The sequence below is a fragment of the Budorcas taxicolor genome, chromosome 8 (assembly GCF_023091745.1).
Source record: "Budorcas taxicolor isolate Tak-1 chromosome 8, Takin1.1, whole genome shotgun sequence".
Taxonomy (NCBI): domain Eukaryota; kingdom Metazoa; phylum Chordata; class Mammalia; order Artiodactyla; family Bovidae; genus Budorcas; species Budorcas taxicolor.
Window position 1 is genome coordinate 81903015 of NC_068917.1, and position 25458 is coordinate 81928472.

The 25458-nt window shown below is 44.9% G+C and overlaps 2 protein-coding genes across 2 annotated transcripts in view; both read right to left on the bottom strand.

The window, feature by feature from the left end:
- The window catches only part of GOLM1 (golgi membrane protein 1), a 57562-nt gene that overhangs the window by 26285 nt on the left and 5819 nt on the right, over positions 1-25458 (bottom strand). The window contains exons 2-3 of the mRNA XM_052644894.1: positions 20329-20478; positions 18136-18315 (exon numbers count right to left, since the gene is read on the bottom strand). Coding sequence (XP_052500854.1) covers positions 18136-18315; positions 20329-20457 — 309 coding nt within the window. The 5' untranslated portion in view covers positions 20458-20478. The remainder of the gene's footprint in view (positions 1-18135; positions 18316-20328; positions 20479-25458) is intronic.
- On the bottom strand, positions 15960-16857 carry LOC128052359 (40S ribosomal protein S4, X isoform). The gene has a single exon (XM_052644895.1). The coding sequence runs from the start codon at positions 16802-16804 to the stop codon at positions 16013-16015; it is 792 nt and encodes a 263-aa protein (XP_052500855.1). The 5' UTR covers positions 16805-16857; the 3' UTR covers positions 15960-16012.

A 25458-nucleotide genomic window follows, 5' to 3' on the forward strand; every position in this document is an offset into this window, starting at 1 on the left:
ACAACCGACAACTTAGAAGAGCCCTGACGAGACGTGACTGTGGGAGAAAGGCTGGGGGAGAAAGGCTAGCCCCTGCCCCACGCCCCTGGTATGAACTTGGATGCCTGGGGAGGAGCAGTATCGGTGTCCCAGCACCAGCCTGCAGTCCAGGCAAGGGCGGGCGGCTCCTCTGGCTGTCTCCACTCCATGCCCGCAGAAACAGCAACCCCACAGTAACTGCGGTCTTCCTCTGGGGGAATCCAGGTCCAGTCCATCTCAACCAGAAGTTAAAACTGGCTGGGGGCGGGTGTTCGGCAACCGCTCCACCTGCCTGATAGATAGTCAAAGCTGTGGGTTTTCCACCGGTCGTGTCTGGATGTGAGAGCTGGACCATAAAGGAGGCTAAGTGGTGAGGAACTGACACTTTTGAACTGTGGTGATGGAGAAGACTCTTGACAGTCCCTGGACTGTAAGGACATGAAACCAGTCAATCCTAAGGGAAATCAACCCTGAATACTCATTGGAAGGACTGATGCCTGAAGCGTCAATACTCTGGCCACCTGATATGAAGAGCCGACTCACTGGAAAAGACTCTGATGCTGGGAAAGACTGAAGGCAAAAGGAGAAGATGGCAGCAGAGGATGAGATAGCATCACCAACTCAAAGGACATGAACTGAGCCAACTCCAGGAGACAGTGAAGGACAGGCAGGCCCGGCGTGCTACAGTCCATGAGACTGCAAAGAATCGGACACGACTGAGCAACTGAGCCACCACCACCACCCGTGAAGCCTCCTGATCCTTTCTAACTTCCAACATTCCTCCTTCCATCCAGACTGCAAGCTCAGGGCACAGAAGGGGTCACCCCCAGCTAGCTACATAACGTTGGGAATGCCCACAACAGAGGACAAAGAAGCAACGGAGGCCTCAGGAAAACAATGAAAAACACAAAAAAGTAAGAAACGTGAGTGCGGGGCTCAGTGTAACCGGCAGCCTGTACACTGGCACAGAGTCACCACCAGGTGCCAGGTGGCCCCAGGGTGTGCCTCACCCGCAGCCCTGTGACCCTCACACAGCTGTGTGAGAAGGCAAAACACAATCCCACTGAGGGGGACAGGAAACTGAGGCACACGTGGCTTTAGAGACTCGATGTCACGTGGTCTTCTCAACAGCAAACAGGCGGAGCCCAAGTCCCAGCCTGGCAGGCCTGCCCCAGAGATGAAGCTCCTCCTCACTGCCTGCCTGCCAAACCGGGATCTGACCCCAGCAGGACTGCAATCCAGCGACAAATGGGAATCCGAACCCCAGCAGGACAGTGACCTAGTGACTGCACCTGGTGCTGTACCCTCAAGGAGAGGCGACATCAAACACCAGTCTGCATCACACAGGTGAGTGACGTTCTGTACACAGAGCTAAGTACTGGGCCACAGCATGCAAGTTTCTTACTGTGTCATAATCAACAAAGTCTGTCGACTGGCTGGTCTGCCCCATTCCTGGGTAAAGGAGGACAACGACGCCCTCCCGGCCCCGTTCTGTGCTTCCATTTCCTGTTGGATCTCTCTGTCCAGCCCTCAGTCTTTCATCGTCCTGGACTGGGCTTTCTAGAGGAAGGTGTTTATGAATACAGGGATACACACCTAGAAACAAAATCTGGCCTAACGATTCTGGTGTTTATTTCAGGAGGTCTGGCACAATAGGAAACAAGTCACAGTGATACCATCTGTACAATTAATCTCTCAGGGAGGGAATATCACAACCATAGCCCATGACCTTCCATGTGGGCCAGCTCATAGCTCCTGCTACTCTCAGAGGCTTGCACATGTTCTATTAAAATGGCAAAAGATGGCCCCAAGACCCAGCAGTCCCACTTCAGGATATATACTCGGAAGAACACAAAGCAGGATCTTGAAGAGATATTTGCATCCATGTTCACAGCAACACCACTCACAAGTCACGAACTGAAGCAACGTAGGATCCCTCAGTGAATAAATGGATAAAAGAAATGCAACATATACAAACAATGGAACAGTACACAGCCTTTAAAAAGAAAGACTGTCACATGCTACAACATGCACGAACCTTTGAGGACATGCTAAGCCCGTGACTAAGTACAGACACTGTGGAGAACAGCATGGAAATTTCTTTAGAAACTAGAAACAGAAATACCATACAACCTAGCAATCCCATTCATGGAGAAAACTATACTTCAAAAAGATACATGCACTCCATTACACACTGCAGCACTACCTACCTTACCAGGACGTGGAAGCAACCTAAATGTCTATCAACAGAGGAATGGATAAAAAAGCTGTGATACATGTACACAATGTAATATCACTCAGCAAGAAAAGAGAACAAAGTAATGCCATTTGCAGCCACCTGGATGGACCTAGAGACTGATATTGAGTGAAGTAAATCAGACAAAGAAAGACAAATATCATATGATATGGCTTATATGTAGAATCTGAAAAAAGAGGTGCTGTTTTTCAGTTGCTGAGTCATGTCTGACTCCTTGTGACCCAATGGGCCGCAGCACACCAGGATCCCCTTCTCCCAGTCCTTCACTATCGCCCAGAGTTTGCTCAGATTCATGTCCATCACGTCAGTGACGCTATCCAACCATTTCATTCTCTGCCACCCCTTTTCCATTTGCCTTCAATCTTTCTGAGCATCAAGGTCTTTTCCAATGAGTCAGCTCTTCACATCAGGTGGCCAAAAGCATGGGGAGGGATAAACTGGGAGACTGGGACTGACATATACACACTGCTACATATAAAACAGATAATAAGAGCCTGCTCTACAGCCCAGGGAACTCCACTCAATACTCTGTAATGGCTTATGTGGGAAAAATTCTTTAAAAAAAAGAGTGGATATATGTGTATGTATAACTGATTCACATTACTGTACACCTAAAACTAACACAATATCGTAATTGTTAAAAAAAACCTTTTAAGAAAGAAAGAAACAAAAATGTGGCACATACATACAATGGAATAGTAAACTACACAGCCTTTAAAAAGAATGTTACATGTCACAATGTAGGTGAACCTTGAGGACATCATGCTAAGCTAATCAAAAAAGGGCAAGCACTGTATGATTCTATCTATATGCACAGTGTCTAAAGCAGACAAAATCATCAAAACATAAAGCAGAAAGGTGGCTGCCAAGGGCAAGGGGTGGGGAAGGTTGGACAGACTAGTGTTTAATGGGCATAGGCTCTTAGCACTGCAAGATGAAGAAGTTCCAGATATTTCCTGCACAACAATGTGAATATATTTAACACAGCTGAACTGCACCCTTAAATCTCTACCTTGCATAGGTAACAAACCACCTTCCCTCTGAATATCAGTGATGAAAGAGGACAGAGAAAGAAAAGGGGCACTTAAATGATTATATACTGATAATCTCAAAAGCCAACCTCCTGGGCAAATCGTTTCTACAGCAATTACGGCAATCTGACTTGTCCCTGCTCCACTCATTACCCTTCAGTTCAGTTCGGTCGCTCAGTCGTGTCCGACTCTTTGTGACCCCATGAATTGCCGCATACTAAGCCTCCCTGTCCATCACCAACTCCCAGAGTTCACCCAAATTCATGTCCATCGAATCGGTGATGCCATCCAGCCATCTCATCTTCTGTTGTCCCTTTCTTCTCCTGCCCTCAATCCCTCCCAGCATCAGGGTCTTTTCCAATGAGTCAACTCTTCACATGAGGTGGCCAAACTATTGGAGTTTCAGCTTTAGCATCAGTCCTTCCAATGAACACCCAGGACTGATCTCCTTTAGGATGGACTGGTTGGATCTCCTTGCAGTCCAAGGGACTCTCAAGAGTCTTCTCCAACACCACAGTTCAAAAGCATCAGTTCTTTGGCGCTCAGCTTTCTTCACACTCCAACTCTCACATCCATACATGACCACTGGAAAAACCATAGCCTTGACTAGACAGACCTTTGCTGGCAAAGTAATGTCTCTGCTTTTTAATATGCTGCCTAGGTTAGTCATAACTTTCCTTCCAAGGAGTAAGCATCTTTTAATTTCATGGCTGCAATCACCATCTGCAGTGATTTTGGAGCCCCCCAAAATAAAGTCTTACACTGTTTCCACTGTTTCCCATCTATTTCCCATGAAGTGATGGGGCCAGATGCCATGATCGTCATTTTCTGAATGTTGAGCTTTAAGCCAACTTTGTCACTCTCCTCTTTCACTTTCATCAAGAGGCTTTTGAGTTCCTCTTCACTTTCTGCCATAAGGGTGGTGTCATCTGCATATCTGAGGTTATTGATATTTCTCCCGGCAATCTTGATTCCAGCTGTGCTTCTTCCAGCCCAGCATTTCTCATGATGTATTCTGCATATAAGTTAAATAAGCAGGGTGACAATATATAGCCTTGACGTACTCCTTTTCCTATTTGGAACCAGTCTGTTGTTCCATGTCCAGTTCTAACTGTTGCTTCCTGACCTGCATAGAGGTTTCTCAAGAGGCAGGTCAGGTGGTCTGGTACGCCCATCTCTTTCAGAATTTTCCACAGTTTATTGTGATCCACACAGTCAAAGGCTTTGGCACAGTCAATAAAGCAGAAATAGATGTTTTTCTGGAACTCGCTTGCTTTTTCCATGATCCAGCCGATGTTGGCAATTCGATCTCTGGTTCCTCTGCCTTTTCTAAAACCAGCTTGAACATCTGGAAGTTCATGGTGCACGTATTGCTGAAGTTCCATCCAAAAAAAAAGTCCTTATTAGAGTTTGCAACTGCCTGAGGGTTTAGGAACTGCTGCAACTTGATATATCTAAAGATATTTCTGTCTCCTGTGTGACTTTATTCTTCCAAAGAAAATATATTTTAGTTATCTCCCCCAACCTACTTCCTGATGCATGGAAAAACAGTCTCCATTTAAGTAAATGAGAAAAGGATCATAAGCTCCACTGAGAGCTTTATGTATACAGTTTTATATTTACTGAAGATCTTGTTGAATAATTTTCAGGAAAACTATGAAAATGCTTTTAGTTTTATGAGGGGTTCAAAATAAAGGGAAAAAAATCACCATCATTAAACAAAATTATGTTTAAATTAATTACATATTGCACCCTAAACAGCCCAGATGATTTTCGCATTTTGGTAAAGAGTGACTTTAGGGGAGCTGGACTTCCCAGTCTGTGTGACCTGTTTCTTGGGAATTCTTAGCAGCAGACAAGGAGGCAGTAAGTGCCACCAAAATTCAATTAGACACTAGCTCAGAAGGCCTTGGAATGAATCGCCCATAAATGAATGTATCATAGCCATTCTATTCCAGAAACAAGTATAATTGATCAACCTATTTCTCCATTAGATTCCTAAGAAAATAACCTCAACATTCCATAGTAAATTTTCAAAGCAATAAATCTACAACAGCTTATCATGTTCTGAAAACGCGAAACACACAGACTCGGATGGTGACAAGTTAAAGAATCAAACAGAAGCAAAATAACAAGCATTGACAAGGATGTGGAGAAACTGGAAACCTCCCAGCCAGTTGATGAGAATGTAAAATGGTGAAGTCGCTGCAGAAAACAATTTGGCAGCTCCTCAAAAAGCTAAACAGGGGCTTCCCCAGTGGCTTAGCGGTAAAGAACCCACCTGCAATGCAGGAGACTTGGCAAGAGATGCGAGTATGATCTCTGGGTTGGAAAGATCCCCTGAAGAAGGGAATGGCTACCCGCTCCAGTATTCTTGCCTGGAGAATCCCATGGACAGAGGAGCCTGGTGGGCTTCAGTCCATGGGGTCACAAAGAGTCTGACACGACTGAGCACAACACACAGCTGCAACTAGAGATAAGCCTGCACAACAATGAAGATACAGCACAGACGAAAATAAATAAATAAAATTAGGGGAGAAAAAAGCTAAATAGTTATTATACAACCCAGAAATTCTACTCCTAGGTATATGACCCGTGGAGTCTGTCCATGGAATTCTCCAGGCAAGAATACTATAGTGGGTTGCCATTCCCTTCTCCAGCGGATCTTCCTGACTCCAGGATTGAACCTGGGTCTCCTGCATTGTAGGCAGATTCTTTACCACCATCTGAGCTACCAGGGAAGCCCAGGTATATACCCAAGAGAACTGAAAAGACATGTCTACACAAAAATTGTCCACAAATGTTCACAGCAGAATTGTTCTTAACAGCCAAAAAAGTGGCAACAACCCAAATGTCCAAGTGATGAATTAATAAATAAAAGTGGTCTATCCATGTAATAGAATATTATTCACTCATAAAAAGAAATGAAGGAACTTCCCTGGTGGGCCAGTGGCTAAAGACGTGCACTCCCAATGCAGGGGGCCTGAGTTCACTGCCTGGTCAGGGCACTGGATCCCACACGCCACAAGTAAAGATCCCGCAAGACACAACTAAGACCCGGCGCAGCCAAGTAAATAAACAAAGAGGTAGTTTTAAAAGAAAGAAAGAAGTACTGACACGCTATAAAATGTTATATGCCCAGAATAGGCACACCCATAGAGGGAAGGTAAATGAGCGGTTACTGGGGAGCTGGAAAGAGGAGGGAGGAAGGGCTGGGGAGTAACAGTCCACAGGCCCACATTCCTGCTTGGAGTGATGAAAACGTTCTGCAATTAGAGAGTTTGCACAACACTAGTATGCTTGCACAACACTGTGCGTATACTAAAAACCACTGACCTGTGCGCGTTAAAGTGATTAAAAGGTGTGTGCTTTATGTTATGTGAATCTATCCCATTTAAAAGAAATAGATGAAATTGAATATTAACATTTAATCTAAATACAGGCAAAATGTCATTTCAAAATGTAATCAACATAACAGTATTAATGAGATATTTTACTTTTCTTCTTTTACTCTAACACATTTTTACACTTAAAGTGCATCTCACTTGGGTCTTCTCAGTTCTCAGCAGCCACCTGTCCATGGAGACAGCACAGTCCCTGAGCAGTAAGAGGGGAGGAGAGAGTGCAACAGCATCAGGTAAGTGCCAGTTGAAGTGAAGTTGCTCAGTCGTGTCCAGCTCTTTGCGACCCCATGGACTGTAGCCTATCAGGCTCCTCCGTCCATGGGATCTTCCAGGCAAGAGTGCTGGAGTGGATTGCCATCTCCTTCTCCAGGGGATCTTCCCGACCCAGGACTCAAACCTGGGTCTCGCACATTGCAGGCAGACACTTTACCGTCTGAGTTATTTATTTACGGCATCTTGATAGGATTACACCCTCACACCAGCACCATTCACCACCACAACAGACAACTGCCGCCCAGACACTTCAAGCTTATGGTGCCTGTGGGCCAAATGCTGGTCCTCTGAACAAGCATGTTCTCAGAGAAACCACGACACAAGCAGTGAGGTGACATGTCCAGTCCAAAACCCTACAGCTGACGTAAGCCACTGCTGTGACTTAAAGTATCATGTGCAGAGATGTGAACACTGGCTGAATATCTGATACTAAGAAATTATTGGGAGTTTTGGTTAGGGTAGTTACGAGAAAGAGATGATCGCACATTTTAGAGATACACGTTGAAACAAGAATGATTCAAACAGCATGAGGTACAGTCACTGAATCTTGATGTTGGATACTGACAGTCCATTAGATCACTCTCTCTACTTTTTCATGTTTAAACTTTCTATGATTAGTCTACACACACACTAAGATTAATCACTAAGTCGTGTCCAGCTCTTTGGGACCCCGTGGACTGTTGCAGGTCAGGCTTCCCTGTTCTTCACTATTTCCCATATTTGCTCAAACTCATGTCTATTGAGTCAGTGATACTATCTAACCATCTCATCCTCTGCCACCCCCTTCTCCTGCCTACAATCTTTCCTAGCATCAGGGTCTTTTCCAATGAGTCTGTTCTTCTCATCAGGTGGCCAAAGTACTGGAATTTCAGCTTCAGCATCAGCCCTACTTGTGGCACTGCCAATAACTAAAACTGAAAAGCAAAGTTAAGAACAAATCCTTTTTCAAACTTTTTAAGTACAAGGCTGGTTTTAGTGGAAAAGAAAGATGAGTTAGATGATGGCAAGATGAAATTAAGTTGTTTTTTTTTTTTTTTTTTGGCCACGCCTCACAGCTTGCAGGATCTCAGTTCTCTGACCAGGGACTGAACCCAGGCCATCACAGTGAAAGCTCCTAGTCCTAACTACTGGACCATCAGGGAATCCTGGAACTTTCATTTTCTGAGTGGAATCTAGAGAGGTTCAAGACCTTTTAATGGTACAGATACTTCCTGTTTGTTACTTCTTACCTGTGGCCCTCTGTATCCAAGGGTGCCACACCTGCAGTTCGTTGAACCCTGGACGTGAGGGCTAGCTGCATGCAGCCACTCGACACATAGAGCCTGAGCACTGAGGAGGCTGGCATCCACAGGGCGTGTGGGAACCAAATCCCCGTGGACCCCCAGGAACAAATCAAATTTCACTCCCCCAACTGAGTTGTCTCATCATGATATATACAGCTCCGCCAACAATTTATCAGCTATCATAAGGGTTTCTGAGGCACTTAAAGGGATAAAAGAGAAGAACAAGAAAGAAATAAGTAGAGAGATTGAGAGCAACAGAAAGAAAATGGGGGAGGGTGGTAATTTTTTTGAAGAAAATAAAAAGATGTGCAAGGAGATGGAAAGTTCTGTGGATTCTGGTTTCAGGTATGCTACAAATCTGCTCTATCTGTGACCACCTCACATAACTTCTCCTGGCCCCAGCTTCCACAGCTGGAACCTACCAGAAGGACCCGTGACAGTTAATGGGGGCACACCATGCACACATGAAGGTGGGGCAACTCTTTACTTTACAGGGTCTCCACATGGCGGCATGTTCAGCAGCCCTGCTCCCCCCACCCCTCCCCAAACCGGCAGCACCCTCACCCCTGCAGTGTGCTTTCCCCAACCAAAAAGAGCCCTGCCCCCTACATTTCCCAATGGCCCAGGGTAGAGGCCAGAGGGTTCACCAGTGAAGCCATTCTTCTCTGCAGAAAAAATCCTCCACAGCCAGGCCCATATGAAAAGGGAGTGACTCAGCCTACCAGGACCCCACCTCTCCACCACAAGCCTCTGCCGAAAACCACAGCCCAGAGAGGCTGAATGACAGCAGACAGGAAGCAAGCACCAGCAGGAGGATGCACTTCCCCCTGAGCAAGGCATGAAGAGAAGCTGCCCAGAGAAACTGCTGACTAACTAAGGGAGAAAGATACTCATCCTCAGCTCACGCACATCCAGAGGAGGCAGGGCCACTGAAAAGCAGGCTGTCTTCCTGCCCAGGGACCACTGAAGGACCCCAGGACTCAGCACACCCAATCCACCTGCGCAACGTGGGGTCTGCACACCGCTGCCCTGGCTCCCCCATCAGTGGGGAGAAGGCCAGGCAGGGCCCCCGAAAAAAGACATGAGGGAGAGAGGGAGAGGTGTGCAGGGGCAGGTGGGCAGCAGAAGGCAGCTGAGTCCAGACCACAGGGAGGAGCTGAGAGACAGATGGGCACAAGCGTTGAGGTCAAGACCTACTCTTGGGAGTTTAAGGGACCCAGGACACTACACAGTATGAGAACTTGGGTTATTCAAGGTCCAAAATGGTTAAGGGCACATGAGTAAGAGATAAGTGAGTGTACAGGTGTGCAAGTGGGAGAAGTGGTATAAGAACGTGAGCGTGCTGAGTAAAATAAGCCAGACCCCAAGGCACAAACACTGTGAGATCCTGCTGAGTGGGCGCTGTGAGCAGTTGAGTCCACAGATACAGAAGGCAGGACCACAGACGCCACACCGGGTGGGGGGACACAGAGGCCCAGCTTCACACAGACAGAACTTCTGGTGGGAAGATGAGAAAGCTCTGGAGTGGGCTGGTGGTGACAGTCGCATAATGATGTGAATGTACTTGATGCCAATGAACTGCACACTGAAAAATCATTAAAATGATTGTTTTTATATTAAGTACATGGCAACCCACTCCAGTGTCTTGCCTGGGAAATCCCATGGACAGAGGAGCCTGGCAGGCTACAGCTCACAGGGGTCCAAAGAGTTGGACAAGACTGAGCAATGAACACTTTCACTTTTTCTTTCAAAGCAGGACAAATGGCGAGACTTCTTGACATTTGTTACCTCCTTTTCAAGAGACAGAATCTTCCACAGGAAGCAACTCATAAGAAACCATCGCTGCTATGATTGAAGGGAGCAGCCCTCACCTCAGGTCCAAACACCACAAAGCAACAGGAGGCACACGGTCTGGGGCTCTCACCACCCAACAAAAACCTCTACTATGCATCACTTACATCTGTACAAAGAAAACAGTATTTCACTGGGTGCTTGTGTGAGGATTACCTGTACCCAGACAAATGTGGTGGTTTAAAAATAACCCCTCAAGCTCCTGACATTGCCCCCCAGAAGGGAGTCTAACTTCTACCCCTTTCACCTGGTCTGGCCTTAGTGACTTGCTCCTAACGAATGTACAGGAAGTGACCCTGCACGCTTCTGAGGCCTGGCCAGTGAAAGGTGTAGGGGGTTGATTAGCGTAACCCCGAATTTATGTCCACCCAGAACATAGCAATGAACCTGTTAACAACCTCATTTAGAATCAGGGTCTGAACAGATGTAAGTTAGTTGTAATAATGTCGGGGGGAGCGGGGGCAGCTGGGGCGGGGGGGGGGGGGGGTAGGCCCCAAATCAGAATGACTAAAGAGAAGAGGTGAATAGACACAGACACAGAGGGAAGATGGAGGCAGAGACTGGAATAGCGTGTCTGCAGGTCAAGAGATGCCAAAATCTGCCAGCAAACACAAGAAGCTACGAGTGCCAAGGCTCCATAGAGCCTTCGAGGGAGCATGGCCCTGCTGACACCCTGATTTTGGACCTGGAGCCTCCAGGACAATGAAGGAATAAATTTTCATTTTAAGGCATCCAGTTCATGGTATTTGTCTTGGCAGCTCTGGGAAACTCCTGCAAAAGATTATAGCTTCCTCCCCTTCATTGTTGGGATCCTCACCCTGGGAGCCCAGCCTCCATGCTTCAAGGAAGCCCCCAGCCACGTGGAAAGTCATGTGTAGGTGCCGTGACCTCACAAGACCCCTCTGAAGTCTCAGTTCCCTGACCGTGACACACAAGTTAAGGAATGTTCAGGCGACTCCACCCCAAGCCTTCAAAGCACCCCGGAGGTGGAGTGTGGAATAGAACAAGCTGTTCCCTCTAGGGCCTCCCAAAGTGCAGGTCGTGAATAAAATAAATGTCTGTCATGGTTTTAAACCACTGTGTCTGGGGGCAATTTGTTATCCAACAATAAATAACAGAACAACACATATACATATAATCATGTTCACCTGACTCAAAAACAGATCTTCAAAACATGGTCCCTTATGCCAATCAGATGTCAAGGCATTCTACAAAGGTCCCTTCAGCAAATATTTATGAAGAATCCTCTTTTCTGGAAGTACACCCCTGCCTTCCTTCCTAGGGGAAGGTCACCTCAACATCCCTAAGATAACAAGGCAGAATAAGCCAAGAGTTCCTGCATCCCTTTAAACGATGTGCAAAAACTAGGAGTGTTCAAACACATTCACCGTTTAAAGAAGCCACCTTATCTACAATTTTCATGGCACACTACATTAATAAAAGTTTGAACACAATCATAATTTATAAATGTTACAAATAGATGGGGAAACAGTGGAAATGGTGACAAACTTTATTTTGGGGGGCTTCAAAATCACTGCAGATGGTGACTGCAGCCAAGAAATAAAAAGATACTTACTCCTTGGAAGAAAAGTTATGACCAACCTAGACAGCATGTTAAAAAGCAGAGACATTATTTTTCCAACAAAGGTCCACCTAGTCAAGGCTGTGGTTTTTCCAGTAGTCATATATGGATGTGAGAGCTGGACTATAAAGAAGGCTGAGCGCCGAAGAATCGATGCTTTTGAACTGTGGTGTTGGAGAAGACTCTTGAGATCCCCTAGGACTGTAAGGAAATCCAACCAGTCTATCCTAAAGGAAAATCAGTTTTGAATATTCATTGGAAGGACTGATGTTGAAGCTGAAACTCCAATACTTGGCCACCTGATGTGAAGAACTGACTCATGTGAAGAGACCCTGATGCTAGTAAAGAATGAAGGCAGAAAGAGAAGGGATAACAGAGGATGAGATAGTTGGATGGCATCATCAACTCAATGGACATGAGTCTGAGTAGGCTCCAGGAGTTGGTGATGGACAGGGAGGCTTGGCATGCTGTAGTCCATGGGGTCGCAAAGAGTCGGACACAACTGAGCTACTGAACTGAACTAAACTGAAAGTGTAGTATTTTTTTAAAGGTTCTCAGTGGTTAATTGCCAAATGATGGAATTACAGGTGATTTTTATTTTTATATTTTCATAATTGTCTTTTTAAATATTTTTTATATTTTCGTAATTTTTATATTTTCCTAATTCCCAACCCAGGGATTGAACCCTGGTCTCCTGCACTGCAGGCAGGTTCTTCACTGCTGAGCCACCAGGGAAACCTAATCGTCTATAATAAAAATATTTTGACAATAAAAAAAAGACAACTTCTTTGAAAGTTACTGAAGGCTGACATATACAATCATTTCTTGTTTTAAAACAAAGCTGAATATTCCTACTAATAATATACAACTCAGGAAATGAGCTTCTACCCAGTTATATAAATACACATGAACTTGTGTAATTGCATTTGTGCAATCAAACTGAATTAACCACACCTATTCACGCAACAGGAATGCAGAACGGAAAGAAAATGGACATGACAATCCAATCTCAAAGGATCAGCTGAAGTCTCATTGGAAGTATTTACTATCAACCAATCAGAGTCTGTGGGATTTGGCAAATCATCCAGGCAGAGAACCTGACTGACCAGCCGCAGCCCTGGGAATGGGCACACTTCACTGACCCAGGCTTCTCCCTGCTTCCAATAGCCTATGGCTCATGAAAATGGAACAAGCCAGGAAAGCGCAGAAGGAAAAAGTAACAGGACCACACTGGTGAGCAAGGTGGAAACATAATAAAAATGTAATAACACCATCCAGCAATTCAGCTTTTAAGTTTACCTCTAAAACTCTTTGGACTCACAATGACAAATTTGATACAGTGCAAACATTCACATATGTATTATCTTTAATATATACACTGACACAATGGTTTCACCAAAGAATATAAAACAATATAAAATACTCTAATATTTTAAAAATTTTTATGTGGGTCATAACCAGCAAATTATTACTCCCAGCTCATTAATGGGGCCCCAAACTGTAGTCAGAAACGTACTGCAAGCTTAGAGAAACTCACACGTGTCAAGGGAGCCCTGCAGAAGCAGCTAGTTCTCTGCAACAGCCAACACTAGAAACAACCGATGGGCCCAGTGCAGAGGGGAGGTAAGCTGCGGTACATTTATACAAAGAAATAGGGCACAGCGGTGATAATGGATGAACTGGACCTATACACCAGTAGCCCCTTCATGGATCACAGCCATGTCACACTGAAGGCACTTGCATAACTCAATGAAGCCATGAACCACGCCATGCAGGGCCACCAAGGTGGACAGGTTACAGTGGAGAGTTCTGACAAACGTGGTCCACTGGAGGAGGGAATGGCAAACCACTCCAGCGTTCCTGCTTCAAGAACTCCATGAATAGTATGAGAAGGCAAAAAGATATGACACCGGAAGATGAGCCCCCCAGGTCAGAAGGTATCCAGTATGCTACTGGGGCAGAGTGGAGAGCAACTGCTGATAGCTCCAGAAAGAATGAAGTGGCTGGGCCAAAGGGGAAACGATATTCAGTTGTGGATGTGTCTGGTGGTGAAAGTCAAGACTGAAGCTGTAAAGAACAACATTGCGTAGGAACCTGGAATGTTAGGTCCATGAAACAAGGTAAATTCGACATGGTCAAGCAAGAGACAGCAAGAGTGAACATTGACATCTTAGGGATCAGTGAACTAAAATGGATGGAAACAGGCGAATGTAATTCAATTGACCATTAATACCTATTAGTGTGGGTAAGAATCCCTTAGAAGAAATGGAGTAGCCCTCATAATCAATAAAAGAGTCTGAAATGCAATACTTGAGTACAATCTCAAAAATGACAGAATGATCTCAGTTCATTTCCAAGGCAAACCATTCAACATCACAGTAATCCAAATCTATGCCCCAACCATTAATGCAAAAGAAGCAGAAGCTGACTGCTTCCATGAAGACCTACAAGACCTCTTGGAACTAACACACACACACAAAAAAACATGTCCCTTTCATCACAGGAGATTGGAATGCATAAATAGAAGAGATACCTGGAGTAACAAGCAAGTTTGGCATGGAATACAAAATGAAGCAGGGCAAAGACTAACAGAGTTTTGCCAAGAGAACATACTGGTCACAGCAAACATGCTCTTTCAACAACAAAAGAGATGACACTACATGTGGATATCACCAAAATCAGATTGATTATATTCTTTGCAGCCAAAGATGGAGAAGCTCTATAAAGTAAGCAAAAACAAGACCTGGAGCTGACTGTGGCTCAGATCATGAGCTTCTTATTGCAAAGTTCAGACTTAAATTGAACAAAGAAGGGAAAGCCACTAGACCATTCAGGTATGACCTAAAGCAAATTCTTTATAATTATACAATGTAAATGACAAATTGATCCAAGGTATTAGATCTGGTAGACAGAGTGCTTGAAGAACTATGGATAGAAGTTTGTTAACACTGTACAGGAGGTAGTGACCAAAACCATCCCAAAGGAAAAGAAAAGCAAGAAGGCAAAGTGGTTGTCTAAGGAGGCTTTACAAATAGCTGAGGAAAGAAGACAAGTGAAAAGCAAGGGAGAAAGGCAAAGATATACCCAACTGAATACAGAGTTCCAGAGAACAGCAAGGAGAGATAAGAAGGCCTGAACAATGAATAGAGGAAATCAACAGAATGGAAAGACCAGAGATTTCTTCAAAAAAAACAGCGATATCAAGGAAACATTTCATACAAGGATGTGCACAATAAAAGGCAGAAACAGTAAGGACCTAACAAAAGCAGAAGAGAGTAAGAAGAAGTGGCAAGAATACACAGAAGAACTATACAAAAAAAAGTCTTAAGGACCCAGATAACCACAATGGTGTGGTCACTCACCTTACAGCTAGACATACTAGAGTGTGGACCTTAGGAAGCATTGCTATCAATAAAGCTAGTGGAGGTCACAGAATTCCAACTGAGTTTTTAAAATCCTAAAAGATGCCACTGTATGAAAGTGCTGCACTGAATATGCCAGCAAATTTGGAAGACTCAGCAGTGGCCACAGGACTAGAAAAGGTCAGTTTTCGTTCCAATCCCAAAGAAGGGCAATGCCAAAAAATGTTCAAAAAGAAAAAAAATATATATATATAGAAAGGCCAGAGGCTCAGAGTAAAAGGTAATTCTTCCTAAGGAAAAAAAAGTCAGATTTTCAGGTAGTAACAGATACACACAGGGGTGGAGAAGCAGGCAGAGACACACAAAACATTCTTTTTCCTCCCTCTCTGTAGAAGGGAAACCTTGCTCTGGCTGGTTTGGTCAGGCACTGACGAACCACTAAAGCAGCACGGTCCTTCCCACCTTGCCTGGTGCAGTCCAGACCTGATGGGGCAAAACGTTGGTCTCTGCCGGGTCCCCTTTCCCAGTACAACACTCGCCAGGGCCCATCAACACGCCTCCTTCCTAACCCAGAAGAGGCCTGGCTATCAGAGACCATTCCACACACCCTGAAAAATCCCACATGGAGCTTCTGCCAACTTCATCCCTTAAGAATAAACCCTATTTCCTCCCAAAATGTACTTCAAGAGGTTAAGCATGTGAGAAATAGCAAGGTCCTATTCTACGCAGCTGAAGAGGATTTCGGGAGCACACACAGTGTCACCCACATATGAGAAAAATGAGGCAGAACCTTCCTCCAACAGCATAAAAACTGGAACAAGTCAGAGAAGAAACAGACATTTGTGACTATGAGAAAGTACTCTTCAGATTTTTTTTTTTTTTTTGCTATTAATCACTTGGTATTATCTTTAATTACAAAGACCTTTCCAATCACATCACGTAGCGATCGTTTTATCCACTGCTCTGTTTGGCTGCCAATCTCTTATCTCTCTCCTCAGCAATGGTAAGGCGAATACCCTTTCCACGGGGAAGAGAGATCCATGGTTTGTTGCCTTTGCCAATAACGAAAATGTTCGAGAGCCGAGTGGCAAAGCTGTTGCCGTTTGCATCTTTCACATGAACTACATCAAAAGAACCTGGATGTCTCTCCCGGTTTGTAATCACACCAATTCTTCCCAGGTTAGCACCTCCAGTCACCATGCACAGGTTACCAGTGTCAAATTTGATGAAATCAGTAATCTTGCCAGTCTCCAAGTCAATCTGAATGGTATCATTCACCTTGATGAGGGGATCAGGGTAACGGATGGTACGAGCATCATGGGTTACCAGATGAGGGATTCCTTTTGTCCCCACAAATATCTTTCTTACTTTGCACAATTTATACTTGGCCTCCTCAGGTGTAATACGATGAACAGCAAAGCGACCCTTGGTGTCATAGATCAAACGAAAATTCTCTCCAGTCTTATCAACGCTGATGACATCCATAAAACCAGCAGGGTAGGTTATATCTGTGCGGACTTTGCCATCGATCTTAATGAAACGCTGCATGCAAATCTTCTTTACTTCATCTCCAGTTAAGGCATACTTAAGTCTATTCCTTAGGAAAATGATGAGGGGGAGACATTCCCTTAGCTTGTGAGGGCCGGTAGATGGACGAGGGGCAAACACACCAGTCAGTTTATCCAGCATCCAATGTTTTGGAGCTGCTACGCGTTTCAGGTGCTTCTTGGGACCCCGAGCCATGGCTGCGCTAGGCACGAAAAGAGGCCCGCCTTCTTCCGGCGAGCGGAGAAAACAGGGCCGGCGTCTGCGCGCGCAGGAACCTTGGACCCTCCTACCAGCTCCCCAGATTTTTTTTAAAAAGGTATTTCTCACCCTTCAAACCAGTCACATAGGAAAAGTCTGAGGCCCTGTCTAGAAATGATTCATTATCTGGTAACTAGCAGGACTTTATATAGATCTGGCTCATGCTGATCCATGTGTCTCTCTCTGTGAAATGCTTGATTTACTGGAAGGCAGTCATATTTTGAGATGCATTATCTTGAAAGCGGACTTGATTTTAGTAGAAACTAGTAGCCAAGTCTTCAAGGAAATAAATGGTCATGAGTCTGATGCACTTTAGAAAAGAAGATATTAGTAACTCATACCATTACACAGTTTAGTAAACAGGAAAGCGGAGTCATACAGTCCCTAGCAAGCCAGAAAAAGCAAGACACATAAAGCTGCTCTCATTAGCAGAAGTCCCTTCTAAAATCTGTGCAGGATCTAGTATTTTTTAAGCATAAAACCCAGCACTTTCGGGTCCCCTACTTTCTTTGTGCGTATTTAGTAGGAGGTCTGCATCTGCTCTCCATGTGGGATCCTCACGGTCACAATGCTATCCCTTTGTGAGATACAAGCATCCAGCTCACACCTGGCACAGAGGAGGCACCCAACGCAAATTTGTAGAAAGGAAGAAAACAAGGTTAACAGGAGGATGAACCTGATGCTTAGACATCTTTGGCATTTCTCCCTTTTATCACCACTTCAAAAGGTTTTCCAACAAGCTCACCCAGGGACTACTGGCAAGATGGGGAAACGCCCAAAGCTTGAGCAAGAGGCTCATTCCACATCTGAACAGCCATCTTCTTTCACATGCAGTTTCTTTGCCCTTCCCGTCTGTTCTGTGTTTCCAATTCCAGCTCATCCTTGAACACTCTACTTAATTTCACTTCTCGTTGGTGACCCCTCTCCACCCCAGTCAATAGAATTCACTCCTTCCGAGGGCTTCCCTGGTGACTCAGTGGTAAAGAACCCGCCTGCCAATGCAGGAGACCTGGGCTCCATCCCTGGGTCAGGAAAATCCCCTGGAGAAGGAATTGGCAACTCACACCAGTATTCTTGCCTGGTAAATCTCATGGACAGAGGAGCCTGGTGGGCTACAGTCCATGGGGTCACCAAGAGTCAGACGTGACTAAGTGACTAAACAACAACCCACATAAACACACAGCTGCTTATCCTTCCATTCAGGAGAATTCAACACGGTATAAATGGCATTTAGAACAGAATTAAGAGGAAAGTCAAGCAGGTCTTGCCTTTTCGTCCTGGTACAACTTGTTGACGCTCTCCATCTGAAAGTTGTGGCTGGACTGGATCTTGTCCAACTGCTCCCGCTGCTTTTCCAGCTCCCCCTGGAACTCATTCTTCTTCATCTCCACGGCCCCTCGCTCCGCAGCCGCCCTGCGGACCCTGCCTTCCAGCTCCACAATCCGCGTCTGCAAGGATACCGCAGCATAAGGACCATGTGAAGCTATCCTCAGACCAGACCACTATGTTTCCTCAGCAAGACCACACCACAGCCTCCAGCCGGGGTCAAGTGTGTTCACATTGTGTCCATTCACACATGGTGTGTCCCCAGGGCTTGATCTTCTAGGCGGGTGGTGTAGATGCTCCCACAGGCTATTCTAGAGGCTATTCACTTCTCTGAGCATCTGTGTGTCTACTGTGTGTCTCCATGGAAACACCATCACACCCCTCACAGGGACTTTGCCAGGCTTGACTGAGGCAGGTATAGGCACACCTCATTTTATTGAGCTTCACAGGTATCGTATTTTTTAAAAATTGAAGGTATGTGGCAATCCTGCAAGGAGCAAGTGCGTCAGCACCATTTTTTCCAACAGCATTTGCTCACTCCATATCTCTGTATCACATTTTGGTAATTCTCATAATATTTCAAATTTTCATTATTAGTATATTTGTTGTGATGACCTGAAATCATGATCTTTGAAGTTACTAAGGTTCCCTGAATGCTTAGATGGTCAGCATTTTTTAGCAGTATTTTTAAGTTAAGGTATGTACCTTTTTTTTTTAGATATAGCACTACTGAACACTTAATAGAGTACAGTATAGCATAAATATAACCTGTTATGCACTGATAAAACAAAAACTCAAATGACTTGTTTATTGCACTACTTGCTTTATTGTAGCAGTCTGGAACTGAATCTGTGATATGGCCAAGGTCTGCCTGTACATAAAATGCTTTATGCTTTACCTGGTATGAGCTGGCGCTCAAATATTTAGTTCCTTTTCCTCACTAACACAGCACTTAAACACTCTTTATAAGACACAATTTCTGAAACAGATTGAGCTCTCTGAACAACAAAACCCCATCTGCCCAGAAAACAGAGGTCCAGGGGAAACTCAGACAAAAGCACTACAACTGTGTGGGGCAAGCACTAAGAGGAGTTCAGAAACACTCCTAAGGGATGGGTTTCCTGAGGACTCAAGCCCTGCCACCAGAAAGACTGGGTTGGAGTCCCAGTTCCCCTCATCCTTTCTCTGTGAAATGGGGTGGGGAACAAGCTCCTAAACGGACAGAATACAAAAGAAGGTAATGTATGCAACGTACCCTTAAAGAAACATTATTCTTATACCTGTTAAAATAATACGGAAAACTTGATTCAAGGCTGCTGCAACAGGGGTCATGACTATTGCAGTTGACAGAGAAACTGTTCTCAATATTGAGTACTGCAGAGACAGCTGAGGATTTACAGCCAAAGTGCAGAGAGAAGGGGTTGGTAAAGTATTAAGAGGGTAGGGGAAGTCTTGCTAAAGGCAAGCCCATCAAAGATAATGCATGAGGAGCTTGCTTGGGCATCAGGGGTGGGGGAATGAGTTAGCAGGATTCTCTGCTGAGCCTGGGCTGGGTAGGCCAAAAACAGGATGGGGGCCAGGACTGAGGCCTTGTCAAGAAGGGGGCTCCTCAAAGCCTGACTAAACTGTGGTCAAGGAGAGTCCTGGCCGTCGCTCAGTACTGCTGGCCCATGACAGGTGGCAATGAATAGGAAAGATAAAGTTATTACTATCAGTAAATGATGCTGGTAAAGACTGGTACCTCTACACACATTTCTCACACCCACTCTCCAAATACAATGCCCACACCACTCAGGTACTCAATGTGGACTGGAGGACCAGAACGGGCTATGGGCAGGGTACTTAAGCTGTTTTCCCAGAACCAGCCCCAAAGGCCTGACTAAAAATTGTTCACTTACAGGAAGGGCAGACAGGCATGTCCTGGCAGCAAGCCTAAGAAGTCACAAGGGGGTCCTCTCCCACCCAAGAGCAGGGCTGGTGTGGAGCCAGGCCTGAGGCTGGGTGTTGGGCCCTGCAGAACATGCATTACTGTGCACAAAGCCTTAGGTGCCGAAAAACCACGAACTCCTCAGAATCCAGCACCCAGCAGCTCTAAATACTCTGTGACATCCACACAAACAGGACCAAGAGAACACCTGGAGATCCACGCTCCGGGAGCTGGCGATCCAGTAGTTGAAGCCCAGGACAATGATACAGGCCACCAGGGCAGCCAGCACGAGCGGTGGTGACTTCATGCTCCGACGTCCGTTTCCCAATCCCATCATCTCAAGGGCCGGGTTGAGAACCTGCCGAATAAGAACAGACACACAGGCCTCAGTACCAGGACTGCCATGCCTTGGACATGCCACATCCATCATCACAAGCAACAGGAAGGCGGCCTGCTCCGAAGCACAGGCTGGTGTTTTCTCCTTGAAACACGGAGCTGTTGGCAGAGAGGGCTGTACACAGCACACCCGGAGCAGGTGATGTGTGCCCTGGGCAGTGTGGCTAGACCCCTGGGACAGGCCTGTGGGAGTGGGCACTGTCATAGAAACCCATCACATACCGGCTCAACACCACGGGCAGGTAATAATTTCTCTTATGCCTCAGTTTTCCCATCTGAAAAAATGGGGATAACTACAGTTTCTACTTCCCAATACAATCTGAGAAATCACCATCTCTGTAAGCAGTAATAGCAATTATTAGTGCTTCTACATCACATTAGAATAACTAGAATGACTCCAGGGACTTGCCTGGTTGTCCAATGGGTAGGGCTTCACCTTCCAATGCAAAGGGTGAGGGTTCAATCCCTGGTCAGGGAGCTAGGATCTCACATGCCTGACCACCAAAAAAACCAAAACATGGAAAAGAAGCAAAAGACTTTGAAAATAGTCCACATCAAAAAATCTTTTAAAAATGAAAGAAAGACTCCATTTCTCATTATTCCCCAAAGAAGTCTTTTTGATCTGATTCCTAACAAAGGGAGGGTTTTCTATCCTTTGATAAAATTGTCAGTGACACCCAATTACGATATTCCCTGAGCCAAGCAGGAAAGCCTCCTGGAAGCATGTGAAGCCAGGACCAGAAGTGCCCCAACTGCCTCAGAAAGAGGCATTGGCCCAGCTTCCTTTGAACACTGTTCTCTCCCTTCTGAGCCCGTATCTGTGCAGCACACTCAAGTCAGGAGACTTCAAGGGCTGCAGGGAGCATCAAACTTCTTGAAAGCAGCAGAAATACAGCTGACAGGAAGGAGCCATGTTTTTGCTCCTGGGCTTCAATCCCAAGCCCAGTCTGGCTGGATCCCAGCCCTGCTTCAGCAAGGGCAAGGTTAGTGAACTGTTCCAAATGGCTCTCGCTGAGCCCGATCAACAGGACCTTATCAGAAGGAAGGCAATGCACACAGTACACATAATAAACGGTCTCCCTCACAACAGATATGCTTTTATGCCAGGTGAGGCCAGCAATGGAGGACGGGGAAGAGGAGGTGAGGGCGGAAGGGGAGAAGGAAACGGGGGAGGAGGGGAAGAGACACCACCAGGGACTCAGCTTTGAGGTGAAGTTCCTGCAGGTGAGGACACAAGAGAGTTGAGAGGCAGCTCTCCCCCAATGGTACCTGTAGCTGAGTTGTGTCCCTGGGAGACATCCTCTCTTGGTAGGTACTGGTGTGGGAGCTGAGAAGGGGATGTAAGAGCAATCTAGTGGAAATCACCTAAAACAAAGCACCCCCAAAATTCCCATACATAGAACTGAGGGCTGAGTCCAGCCTCCATTGACTGACTGGTGCCTTCTTCACCAGCTTCTGGTCTCTTGGGACAAAAGAGGAAAAAAAGTTTTAAATTTAACTGTCAGTTGCTATCAGCTACCACTGTAAGTACTAACAGAGAGTGATGCTCAGAAATACTAAAGTTCCAGAAAATTCTATGGATCTGCTGAAAATGTGTCTCCACTGCTTTATCATGTTTTGTTCATGAAAAGTCTTTCTTTAAAAATATATAAGATTACAAATACAATTGGGGAGAAAAATCACACACAGTGAAGTATAAAATTAAAAGTCCTCCTCTTCCTACTCCACTAGCTGTTTCTTCTATTCCAGCTGCTCCTAACCCTCAAAAGGCATCAAAATAACCCGGGACATTTCTTAAATTACCAACAAGTAGGCCAGCTCCTCCTTTCTCTATGAAATCTTTTGCCCGTAATTTTTGGCTACTGTTGGTGTTTTCAAAATAACCTAATCTCATCACTCTTTCATTGTTTCTAGATTTTGCTTATATTTTGAAAGACATTTCCTACTCTAAGTTTAGATATACATTTACCCATATCTCCTCTCAACATACCTATGGGTTTCATATTTATATTTAAATATTTCATCCATTTGGAATTTTTTTGACCTAAGAAGTAAGGAAATACAAAGAAAACTTTCTTTTTTTTGGAATGGCCAGCCAGTTCTCTAGCACTCTCTTATGCAATAATCTATAACTCAGTTCTCTGAAAGGCCGTCTTTGTCAAACGTTTAAACCCTTAACAATACATTTTTAGATGGGATCCTCATTTGATCTTTTGTTATACCTGCAGATGTGAGTCAGGATGGTGTACTGTAACTCTGAAAACAATGTAACTCAATTCTCACATCAAGGAAGTTACAGATGATCATTTAACATTCTCCTTCCTTTAGCCAGTCAAAAACCTTAGTGAACAGCTGCGACAGAACAGGTTGCCGTGCTAGCAACAGGAAGCCAAGGCAGCATTAAGAGAACAAACTCAGAACCCAGTGGCCAGAGTCAGACTTGGCTCCATCTCTTAAGAACCACAGAACCCTCGACTGTCTTCCTCAGAGGGCTTAAATGAGGAATATAGACCAGAAAAGGTAAGAGAAGTGCCTGGAACCACAACTGACACATAGTTTCAATGGCTCAGGGAATGCTGACTCTCATATTAGAGGCTTCCCTGGTGACACAGACAGACAGTAAAGAATCTGCCTATCATGCGGGAGACCTGGGTTTGATCTCTAGGTCAAGAAGATCCTCTGGAGAAGGGAATGGCACCCCCACTCCAGTATTCTTGCCTGGAGAATCTCATGGACAGAGGAGCCTGGTGGGCTACCGTCCATGGGGTTGCAAAGAGTTGGACATGACTGAGCAACTAACACTAATCATCAATAGAGATGGAAAGATGAATAACAAATCATTTCCAGATCTGGCTTTTCCTGCACTTTATAAGAAAAAGGTGATGAACATCTTCCCTCCTCAGTTGTTCTACTTTATAGGAACCAGCTCCTCCCTCAACTCTGCTGTCCACTGAAGCAGCAGTCACTGCCATCACCTGGGCTGACTCACAAATGCTGCTGCAGCAGCAGACATCCTAGACTAGGACCCTAGTATGCAAGAGAGAGGTTCCAGGAAACTGAGTACAGTCTCAGAGGGCCCTCGCCTGACCCAGCACTTGGCAGGTCAGTCGGTGTGCAGCCGCCCAGAGGGCGCAATAAGGAAAGCCCTGGGCTCCCAATGGACAGAGGGCTGCCCAGGTAAGCAGATGACCATGATGGAGAAAGGGCCAACAGTGACCCTTTGTCCTGCAATGTGCCTCACCCAGGACTTCCAGGATTGCAGAAACACTGCTGCCCAAGATGAAGGGAGTCATGGCCGGGAAAATGCCAAAGCCTGATGAAGACTAAGGGCAGGCACTCAAAGGCAGGGTTGTCAAATGTTTCAAACACTCTTACTCTCCTCCACTTTGGAAATTATACACACTGGTGGTGATGGAAGTGGGTCGGAGACAGTCTATGTCAGACAGATTAACAGTCATAATTTAGGCTTCACAATGTGTTTTGTCTTATATTTGATTATAGTTACTTGACATGCTGAAAAAGATTAACCTAAATCGGACACGACTGAGCGACTGAACTGAACTGAACTGAAATCAACTAAACTCTGTGAAATTCCAGGTGTATCTGCATTAAATGTTTCTTGGCAAGTTGGAAGAGTTGTTTTTTAAAAAAATGACTGGCTTAATTAATTTAAGCAATTCAATCTACTGGTTAAAATTATTGTTGCCTTTTAAGCAAAAATTTTTACAAGAGAACAGAGACTTTTTTTGTTTTAAGAAAAAGCATAAGAAAACGGGCAACTGGTTAAATACATGAGCCCTTTGAACTTCCTAGTTAAATAATCTTTCCATTTCCTCATTTTCACATAGAGGTTTTTAATCAATAGGCAAATACACAAGCAATCAAATCAGATTGACTTGTTTAACCAATGTCATCACTGCAGGAACAACACAGCTTCTCCAAACAATATGGGAGCTGTACCTTTATTCCTTCTCAGAAGTAATAGCCTTACCAGGTGGGCGGAGGGCCAGAGCCGGAAGTGCCCTCAATGGAGCCTGAAGTGACCTGAATGGAGTTCGGAAGCCACCTCAGTGAGCAAACAGATCCAGGATGTCCCACTTAGCGCTGAGGTCTCAGGAATTGGTCACCAACATTTTTTTGGAGGGTTCAAAGATATTCCACCCCACCCCAAGAATGTCTCCAAGGCAGGAGTCAGCATACTGAGGCCTAGAGCCATTAGCAGCCCATTGTGTAAATACGGTATTGGTGAACACAGCCACGCCCAGCCCTTGAAGTACTGCCCACAGCTGCTTTCTGCCTACCAGGCAGAGTTGAACAATCGACACGAGGATTTACTCAAAGGGTTAGAATGAAGACTGAAGCAGTTAGATGTATTATTATCTGGCCCCTCTGGGGAAGTCTGTAAACTCCTGTTTAAACTATTAGGGTTAAATGACAAGTCCACTGAATTCTCCTTTTAAATTCTTAAATTCTTTTAAAAACTTACTAGGAAGTATACAATTCTCCTACTCCCACTTCCCCAACCCTCAATTTTCCCCCAATTCTAGAACCTAATAGTTTAGAAAGAAAAACCTTTAACAGCATGGTAACTACAATAATACCATATCACATATCATAAAGTTGTAAGACAGCAGATCTTCAAAATTCATCACAAGAAAAAAAAAATTTGTAACTACGTGCAAATTATTAGATTTATAATAGATTTATTATGGTGAGCATTTCGCAAAGTATACAAATAATGATCTTTACACTGTATACCTGAAACTAATATGTGATGTCAATTATGCTCAATAAAATGTTTTAAAAAGAAAAAATGTCAAAATTCATGTGCATATTTAGTGCTATGGAGTGATAATACCAAAGAGTGAGATGGATGAGTGGAAATGAATGAGAACCAATTCCATTGTGTTTCTTCCAGCACTTGACTTTCTGCAGAAGGGCC